General features: G+C 34.9%; 1 protein-coding gene across 1 annotated transcript; it reads left to right on the top strand.

Annotated features, from left to right (window-relative positions):
* The first annotated feature begins 3,009 nt into the window (after window positions 1-3,009).
* LOC110739230 (nucleolar protein 16-like) lies at window positions 3,010-6,934 on the top strand. The gene is made up of 3 exons (XM_021919687.1): window positions 3,010-3,523; window positions 6,410-6,531; window positions 6,618-6,934. Exons 1-3 carry the CDS (start codon window positions 3,175-3,177, stop codon window positions 6,738-6,740), a joined length of 594 nt encoding a protein of 197 aa, XP_021775379.1. The 5' UTR covers window positions 3,010-3,174; the 3' UTR covers window positions 6,741-6,934.
* The last annotated feature ends 3,891 nt before the right edge of the window (window positions 6,935-10,825 follow it).

The following is a 10,825-nucleotide window of genomic DNA, read 5'->3' as shown; positions in this document are numbered from 1 at the left end:
TCATCACCCATAGAAACAATATTTCTCGGGTCAATGTTCACCTCTTTCGTATCAACAAATGGAAAAACGCCCTCAAAAAATTCCACATCCCTAGAGACAAAGAATTCCTTTTTATCAAGATCGTACAATCTCCATCCTTTCTTTCCGAAAGGATACCCCAAAAATACACATTTCGACTTCGAATTTCAAATTTATCACCCTTAGTTTTCTGATTATGAGCAAAACACAAACAACCAAAAGTCTGAATAGCATTATATGATGGAGGATAGCCAAATAGAATCTCAAAAGGAGTTTTGTTATCTAACAAAGGAGTCAGAGTGCGATTTTGCTTGAAATCGCAAAGCCCTAGCAACATTTAAAATATGCTTATGCTTCCGTTCAACCCAACCATTTTGTTTAGGAGTCCCAACACAAGAAGTATAAAACAAAACTCCAGTAGTAGCAAAATAATCACGCAAGCAATTAAATTCAGTCCCATTATCACTTTGAACAATTTTAATAGTCTGAGAAAATTGACGATCAACTATTGCAATGAAATTCATAAACACACGGAAAACCTCCATTATATCATCCAACAAATAAATCCATACAGCACGGGAATAGTCATCTACTATAGTTAAAAAATAACGAGCTCCACAAGAAGAAGCATGTCTATATGAGCCCCACAAATCACAATGTATATTTTCAAATATGCGACTCGCTTTATTATCACTAGAAGGAAATTTTTCCCTGGGATGTTGAGCCCGAAAACAAACTTCATAATTTTTATCTAAGCTACCCGTGAGGCTATCAAGGGGAAGTAATTTCACTACCTTCTACTACCTTCTCCGAAGGATGACCAAGTCGTTTGTGCCATAACTCCAACTGTGACTTTACCCAATTCACCGAAACATGTTGCACAGAATCACCTCCGAAATAGAAAAGTCCATCTCGTTTAGCTCCCGTTCCAATTAGCGTCCCCTTTTGGTCCTGTATAGCACACATAGATGAATTAAATTTAACAATACAATGCAAATCATCATTTAATTGAGAAACTGAAATCAAATTACAACTCAATTTGGGAACATATAGGACATGTTTAAGCACAATTGAGTGCGATAAACGAACTGAACCCTCTTTTTCTGCAAGAACGGTCTCACCATTTGGTAGACCAACCGGACAATCAAATATAGGCGTTGTATCAAACAACCAAGTGTCGATACCTGTGACATGGTGCGTGGCACCCGTATCAACTATCCAAAAATTAGTATTGAATTTACCATTCATCCATTTAATTATCTGACACCGTAGTGTTACCAATCATAGGTGCAATAATCTTCGATTTATTTGCTATGAAAATTTGAGAAACAGGCGACGATGATGATGTGCCGCCTGTCATAGGTTAGGTTAAAAAAATAACCTGCTCCGATACCCTCATTTTTGAGAAACAGGCGACGATGATGATGTACTCTACAAGCGAATGATTGCTTAGCTTGTATTCATGGCTCTTGGCTGCAATATATATAAACATGTACAAGATAAATATGTCAAGAATATTAAGTTAATATCACAACTTAACTTAATTCTATCTTTTGCCAACTAATAATACCCTAAGCAAATCAAATCAAATCATCATCATATATTAAATCTTCATCATATATCTGTAACAGAAAATGAGCACCAAGCCCAGCCCCTAGGTAAAGGATCGAGTGTGAAGAGCTAGTTGAGAAACTAATTACGATAAATAAGAAAATTTAGAGGTTAAAGCTCAAATTTGAGATTTAAAAAGGGTTTTATCAAGCGAGGTTAAGGTTCTGAAAAAGCGAATCAAAAATGTGAGATTTAAGGATGAATAGGATGAGAATTGAAGACAAATTGGTTGATTGTAGGTTGCAATGATCTTCTTGTTAATGATGATGATGAGACGACAGAAAAAATACTGTGTGGGTTGACTCACCGTGAGTCCAACTCACACAATACTAGTAATTTTTCAATTAAGATTTGAGAGCCTTAAAAATATGAGATTCAAATTCAATACCAAAGTTATATATATCAAATGTTTTGTACGGAAGTTATTGCAACATTGTATCTTGTGGACCATTACATAACAATCTCTCCACAATGTACATACTTAGCTTATTCTTATGTATCGGAGATTTTTTCATCTCCTTTGTCCCATACATTTTCCAAAAATTTAAAATTTTACTTCATATACATTAATTAATCCATTAATTTCAATCAAATATCCAACAATATTAAGTTTTATCCAACAATATTAAGTTTCTAACAAAATATTAAGTACATGCTTGAAAATTTCTAACATTGGATATTTATTAAGGGAAAAAAAATAGTTTTTAGTTGGTTAAGTCTTGGGGTGATACCCATATTCCGAGATTGATTCTCATCTACATATTTGTGTAATTAGATTAAGAAAACGTAACAAATACTTCATAATACTTTAGTGTCAAGACATGCTCATGTGTCCACTTCCTCCGATATTTGCATCCCTTTAATTTATGCACTATTCACTTACTGTCTTTGACTTAATTTTCTTACTATTGTAAAATGAATATATGTAATTGTGTAATGTATCTCGGATTAGTTACATTTACAATGTCTATTTTCAAATTTTAAATTTTTACAACTTTTATTACGGGCCTTTTTAGTTGAGCCTTATTTGGATGGAAAAAAAAGGAAAGGAAATGAATTTAATCATATTCCCATGTTTGGTTGAATAAATGACATGAGAATCCAAAGGAAAGGATGGAAAGTGGGAGGAAAGTCCTTTTACAAATTTTTAGTTTTCCTTTCCTCCCAAAGTTGGAGGAATTCGACTGGAAAGAGAAAATTAAAAGTAATACATATAAATTTCCTTTTTCTTCCTTTTATTTCCTTCCTTCCTTTCCTTTCTAAAATCATCTTCCTTTTCCTTCTTTTTCTTTCTCTTTCCTTCCTTTCCTTTCTCTTCTTTACATTTACTAACCAAACAAAGCCGTACAAATAATAGTAATAAACAATTAAAATTACTAATGGTCTGTGTCAAAAAAAAAAAAAAAAAAAAAAAAAATCAAAGTTATATCTCGATAAATCCTTGATGTAATTTAGGTTTAGTTGCCCTATAACCCTCGCTTAAACCCTCAATCCCTCATCTCCCTTCATAGCAACACAACCTCCAAACCTCAAAGAACCACAAAAATGGGGGGATCAAGAAGAAAATACAAAAAATCAAGAATTCATAAGGTGAAAGTAGGACTTCCAAAGAAGAACCCTAAAATCGTTAAACCAGCCTTCAATCTCCCCCCTAAACTTCGTGCTTTGATCGATCCACTAGGCACTAAATGGGACGAAAAGGGCAGTGTTATCAGCAATTACAAGCAATTTGGGGTTGTTTCTAACCCTAATCTTCTCAGTGTTCGTTCTCGTACTTCACATATTATCGAGAGTGATTCTCTTCAGGTTCCTCCTCCTCGTCCTGATCATCCTGCTGATGCTAAAGTTGATGAATTTGAGCCTATTGATTCTGGAAGTGACCTTGAAGAAGACGGTTAGTTCTTTAATTTTTCTGGGTATTTTTTAATTTTTTGGGTTTGATTTTATTTATTTGTTCTAATTTTTGGCATAATTTTCAAAGCTCATTGTTGTGTTGTTGGTTGAAATTTAAGTGTTAATTGTTCAATGATTATTGGTTTCTGTTTGTTTGATTATAAGGTTAATTATAGTGTGTAGATTTGGTTGCTTCTCGTTGTTTGGTTTATTTGAGAAACAGGAATGAGGAATGATGAATGAGAAGAGTTTATGTATGAGGGGTTTGGCTCAAATTGTTAGTGTTATCATGTTATTCATGATTTGGCCTTTTCGGGCTTTTCGGCCGGTTTGTTATTTTAGGTCTTTCGGCAATTTCACGGCGAGTTCTAGCCTTAAGAAAAAAGTTCTGCTTATACAGTTTAGATGGTTGGAGGAGGAGGGGGGGTGTTTGTGGTGTAGTAAGTATGGATCCTCAGAATGCTTCTTGTTGAGCTTGAGGGAGGTCTTTGGTTAATTAGTTGGGTTTTTGTAGAGTTTCATTGTTGGAAACTTTGTTGATTGATTCAACTTGAGCCCCATTAAAGTATATTGAGGACGGTATTGACCGCTAAGATGCTTGTTGTTACAGAATCTGCATTCAGACAATTTTAGTGGCTAGTAATATGAGCAAGGGAAAGCAAGCTGATAAGACTTGATAATATTCCATTCCGTTTAATTGTCTACATTCTGTAACTGTTTTGTGAGTTTGTTTGAAGAGTTACATGAAGTTTGATGACTCAAGGATTGACTGGGGATTTCATTTAATCATCAGCTGTCTTGTTAGAGTGATTTAAGAGATCAAGGAGAGATGTGGGGGGGGGGGGGGGATGAGCTTTTATTTTGGCTGCTTTTGGTTTTCGACTTAGATAGAGGATTCTGTATGTCTTTTAAAAATATATGGAAATTCTAATTAAATGGTATTACACTTACTTGGACTAGCTTCTCATCCCTAAAGATGATTGAGAATTTGGATGTAAAGATGCTTCATCTACCAATTACCTGATGTTCTGTGTACTTGCCTCTTTTTGTACAATGTCTTTGAGAATCTGAGATGGTTGATCTACCTGATACAACAGAAGGCAATGGATACTAGTATTTTTTTTATACAATCTGAAGAATGATGAATTATTATGCTAGGGCCTGGGGGGTGGAAGGTACTTTGAAGGAGATTTATATGCATCTAAATATCCAAACGTTGTATGCTCTATACACTAGGAGAGACATAGGGATAAATTTGAGATATTGTCACGTAGAGAACTCAAACAGCTTTTAGCCGTGTAAGCTGCGACACTACAGTGTATATGGAAATATGGAATTGATTCTATATTTCTATGTCCTTTCCGTTACCATAAATATGATTCTTTTTGTTGCCCTTGAATTAAGGAGGCAGACACTTGTGAGTCAAAACACTTTTTTACTTCTTTTATTCAATAACATGTATCATGTATTGCTAAAATTTCTCGTGCATTCAACATAAGTTGCTGCAGCAAATGTAGACCATGTTATCCATTTTTAGTTTTTCTTAATTAGTCTTTTGCATATTATGATGTTTTCTGCTTTCCTAAGACAAGCTTTTATAATTCGTAAGCATCCTCAGATGCATAATTTGTTTGTTTCCAGTCCCCTCCACTAATGAAAGGTGGTAAAATTCTCTTTCTTAGGCCACAACTAATAGAGATTAGTCATTTGGCAATGACAAGCAAATTTGCTTAACTGTTTTCTACTGCACCAGATTCATATGTAATAGGGATTGAAGTGTTCAGTTGTAAATTTGACATCTGGCTGAATAGTCTCTCATGCACATTGGTTTTGATACTGTGTACATGATGTTGATATGTACGTAAAATTCTATGAGATAGTTAGCTGAGCTAATCATTTCTTGAAGACTGCTTGAGGCAGAAACATATACTGGAATCTTTATTTAGAAAATCAGTCACTGTTAAGAGCTTAGGGGCCTCATCTCTTGTTGAACTTTTATGCTACTATTTCTAATCCAAATGGCAGCAGTTTGGATGGCCATTTGTGGACTGTATCAGACTGTCATTAAAAAAAAAAAATAATAAATAAATAAAATAAAATAAAATAAAAAGAAAGAAAAAAAACCATGCATCCTTGACATCTAACAAAACATGCACTAGGGGCAGTTTATCACTATTGTAAGAATAGGCTTGGTTGGATTTCCCTGTTTATATTAGAATGAGTCGCAGCAGCTTTAGAGGTGTTCGCCTATTGAATGCATACCTTTACACTAATCCAATAACATTTTACCTAATAACATATGTTTCCACTATAGTATTAATAACTAGTAATGTAAAAGTCAATGTATAAAATATAAAGGAAACAGAGGAGTATATCATTAAGTTTAAGAGGAATAGATTGGTAGGTTTAAGGCAAGGTTGGGTCTTGCTAGATTTACAATTGCTTGTAGCCTTTGGGATGCTAAATGATGAGGACACCCTGTTTCAGGCGCTTTCAGCTCTGAAATGATTGTTCTAAATCTTATCCTTTTGAGGCAACTGTACCTGCATGATGCATAGGCACTGCGGTATTTTTAATTTTTTGCTGATATGCCTGGTTCTTATGGCATTATAGTATTATGTTTGTAATTACGAGAAGCCTCCCCTACAAATCTACTACCTCCTTCCCTCCTGTTGACTGATAATGAGTAACTGGATTTAACTTTGTTTCCCTCAATAATCCTGATGGGTTGTCCTTTAATACTAGCTTCCATAGAATGCAAGTCTGCTAAACACTGGGCAAGCATGTTATTTTGCAGCATGTATTCTATTTGCAGTATTATTGATTTGTGGTTGAGAAAATCACTCACCATCAGCACATAATGTAGTACAATCTTTTTTGTATATAGATTTGAAATCAGCGCTTGGGAAGAAAAGAAGGGATGGTAAAAAAGTACCATCACAGCCATTGACGACTATGCAGCGTGCTCATCTTCTTCCTTTAATTGAGAAGTATGGAGATGATTATGAGGTATGCATGTGTGCTTGCTTTTGTACCATTTCTAATGCCTGCCATCCATTCTTCTCTGTTCTCACAAACTTGTTTTTCTTTGACAGAGGATGTTTAGGGATACAAAGCTGAATAACATGCAGCATTCAATTGCCACACTGAGGAACTTGTGCCAAAGATATTATCAGTGGAAAGACACAAATCCATTGATAACGGGCAAGCTTGCTTGAAATATGTTAGGTAGATGGAAGCACCCTAAGCCCCTGACTCAGCTCCAACTTCATGCATTGTATGATGAGATGATATTAGAGGATTAAATGTTTTTATTTTTTTTTTATTTTTACCCTTTACAATTATACTTACTCTGTTTTTCTTTACTTGCAATACTTATCTTTTCACGCTTGTCGATGCATTATTTTAATTGTTAATATCTTTAATTACCATAATTTAAAAATTATAAACATTGGATATCAATATAGTAGAAATCGAGACGAATATAATAAGATCCCACGTGAATATTTTTTTACTTAAATTTAAATCATCAAAGCTAGTCAAAGTGAAGAAGTGAATAGTGTAAAAGTCAAACTGTTGAAAGTATAAAAAAAAAACGAAAGAAGTATTAATTTTAATGACCGCAAAGAAATTGTCCTAATGTTACGTGTGATATGTGGCATTTTTTAGTCTTGGTGGATGCTGGTTAGGGATGTTAATGGGGCGAGTCAGGGTGGATGTTGGCTTTTCCATTCCCACCTAAAATTTTCATCCCCATCCCCGCGGCGGGTCCAAAATTCATCTCCGCCCCACCCCTACTTGGATATCAACCTCCACCTAATCCCCACCCAATACCCACATAATCCCCGCTTCACATATACACAATCCTATATAATTAATAGCATACATATTTATTTTTTTTTAAAAAAAAAATCAATGTCAATATTACACATCTTTTTGTTTTAATATTAGTGTATTACAAAGTATTATATTATATATTTTACAGAATTTTTTTTTTTATAAAATAGTATAAAAGTATATAATTTTGTTTTTAAAATTATATAGATGTGGGTATGGGGTGGGGATGAGGCGCCGAGGCAGGTACGAAGTGGGGTGGTTGGGGCGGGGCGGGTATGAAGTGGGACGGGGCGGGGATGGGGCGGGTACAACCTAAAATCCACCCCCGCCCTATCACCCATGACGGGTATGGTTTTCATCCCCATCCCTGCCCCACCACCCACCAAAGCGATGGGGTGGGATGAGACGGGTCTCCTACTTGATCCTCTCCACTGACATCTCTATTATTGGTTTTGTCATCATGTTTGATGCAAACCATGTCATTTGGCTACCATTCTTGGTTCCCAGCTCTTGGTCTATATTTTGAGATTTCATGTGTTGTACTTGAATCAGTTTTACGGGTTTCATGGAAACATTGGAGACTTTTATAAGTCTATCTCATGTTGAATTTCTAGGATATGAAGTATGAGTTCATTATTTTTAGTAATGCATAGAAACAAGTTTGCGACTATATACCCACACCGACTTGTCTTTTTATTTTATTTTATTTTTGTCGCAGCACTTGTGTATTAAAAACCAAAACAATTGCCCTAGTAATTGTGATTTTCAACCCAAACCATATAGACCTCTTATTTATTGGTTAACACAAACTATTGGGTGCGGCAATCCGCACCCTATAGTTCGTGCGGTGGCGACAGCGACTCTTAACTGGTGGTTCTGGGAAGCGGCGGCGGCGATCCTAGTATTAAACCTCAACATTAAAATACGCATACTTAACCCTAACATCAAGTAAACAAACCTACGCAACTTACAATCAACCAATTCAAACGCCAACAAAAACAAAAAAAAAAAAACCGAAAAAAATTGCAAGCAAATAAGAGTTTAATACCATTGCGAAGACCGATGCTAGCTTTGTTGTAGGTGGTTGTTGTGGGGATGCGGGTTTTGGTGGCTGGAAATTCAGGGGCTACTCTGCTTGTGGTTGGTGGCGATTGGTGATTGTAGTAGGGATGCGGGTTTCGGGTTGTGGTTGGAGATGTGGCTTACTGTTGGTTCTAGGCGGATAATTGCGATGGTGGTGGGTTCGGTGGGTGGGTTCGGTGGTTGGTGGGATCGGTGGGGTGGCGTGGGATTTGTGGCTGATTTGAGAAAGAAAGAGAAGAAGCTACGGTGGGTGGGTTCGGTGGTTGGTGGGTGCGGTGGGGTGGGGTGGCGTGGGATTTGTGATTGATTTGAGAAGTTGGAGAAGAAAGGAGGTGATCTGAGCAAATCAAATGAACCGAAACAAGAGAAAGAAAGAGAGGAAGAGAGGGAAAGAGGAGAGAGAGAAGGAAATGAAAGTATGTTGTATGTTGTTAATCATATTAGCCAATAAAGGATGCATATCAGCCATTAAAATGAACATATCAGTCAATTGATGTCTGATATCAGTCAACATTAGGGATACTAATAAAAACGTATCAGCCAACAAAAGGAATATATTAGCCAACAATAGATACATATTAGCCAACAAGAGAAATAGATCAGCCAACAAAAGGTACTTATCAGCTAACAGAAGGAACATATCAGCCAACAAAAGGATGAAATCAGCAAACAAAAACAACAGGTAAGCCAACAAAATAAACATATCAGCCAACAAAATGAAACATATAAGCCAACAATTAAAATATACATATCAGCCAACAAAATAAATATATCAGCCAACTAAACAAACATATCAGCCAAATGATGTCTGATAACAACCAATAAAAGAAACATATCAAAAATTATAAAAAAAAAATAAAAAAAAATAAAAAAAAAAAACATATCAGCCAACAAAAGGAATATATTAGCCAACACAAAAATCATATCAGCCAACAAATAAAATATATCAGCCAACAAGTGAAATAATATCAGCCAAGTCTGCCGCACGCAAATTTTCGTGCAGCAGTCCGCACCCAATACTTTCTCATTGGTTAAATATTCTAGTGTTCTAGTTTCAACTCCTTAATGCCTCAAGGCGGGTTTCATTCATTCATCAAGGTGCAATATTAGAGTTTTGCATTCAACCATTAATGATGCATATAAAAACTAAATGGATTTCCTTACACGGTATTGTATAAATTTGTGTATTTATGGTAAAAAAATATGAATTGATTGGTATTATAAATGTTTATTTATTATTCGTATTTAAATTTTTAGTTTCTCATGTTTAATGTTTTCCATGAATATTGTCCTAAGTTCCTAACCATCTATGACCCCACAAGAACAAGGTTGAGGTATTTCTTACCAGAATTCTACATCAGCAAGGCTGCAAGGGAAAAGCTACCATGAGTGAAAAAAACTTTTTATTCCTATTTTCGAAGTATAAATGTTTTTTTTTTTTTTTTTTTGCCTGCTTCCTTGAGTGTAGATGTTTGGCCATTCTCTATTTTGGAGAGACTCCCTATGGTGGCCATTGGTTGTAAATATAGTTGTTTGTTCTCTCCAAGGGTCATTGTGTATCAAGTGCATAAAAAGGCTCTCAAGTTTTGCCTTAAAATTGGTTAGTTCGTACAGATTTGTTTGGGATTGTAATGGTTAACAAAATTTTAAATGGGTTCAAATGAATCACATGGAATTCATCCTTGTGAATACTGAGTACAAATATACTAGATTGTTTTTTTAAAAAATATATGATAAAATAGCACAAAAATGAACAATGGATCTAGGCGTGTACGAAGAACACTTTCCTAAAAACGTTATTTGCCCCTCCGTGCTATCAAGGCTTTGAATATGTTTTTGGGATACAAAAAATCCTACCCTCAAGAGTGTTTAGCACTAACGATCTTGAGTCACTAATGTTATGGAGATGTGTACAGAATAAGATGAAAAGGGGGAGAAGAAAACTGATATATATATATATATGTTCCACAAATATTGTAACAAGGATGAAATTACGCATCCCAAAACACATTTTTTATGCTAAATATCTATAATTATATAAGAGTAAAAATTATAAAAAGTTGATATTGTGAAAGTATTTTACGAGACGAATCTAACAAAACCCCACATGATTATATTTTATTTTACGTATAAATCATAATATGTGGTCAAACAAGCATGATGAATAGTATAAAAGTCCAGTTGTTGCAATATTACTAGAACGGAGAAAATATATATATATATATATATATATATATATATATATATATATATATATATATATATATATATATATATATATATATAACTTAGCCCACTTACACAAAACGACACTTAGGCCCATCTCATAACTCTACTAAAATGTTTGTAATATAAACAACTCACAACCTTCTTATGCTTTCTA

This window comes from Chenopodium quinoa, unplaced genomic scaffold, assembly GCF_001683475.1.
Source record: "Chenopodium quinoa cultivar QQ74 unplaced genomic scaffold, ASM168347v1, whole genome shotgun sequence".
Classification (NCBI taxonomy): domain Eukaryota; kingdom Viridiplantae; phylum Streptophyta; class Magnoliopsida; order Caryophyllales; family Amaranthaceae; genus Chenopodium; species Chenopodium quinoa.
The sequence above is the reverse complement of the archived record's forward strand: the minus strand, read 5'-3'. Positions and strand labels throughout refer to the sequence as shown.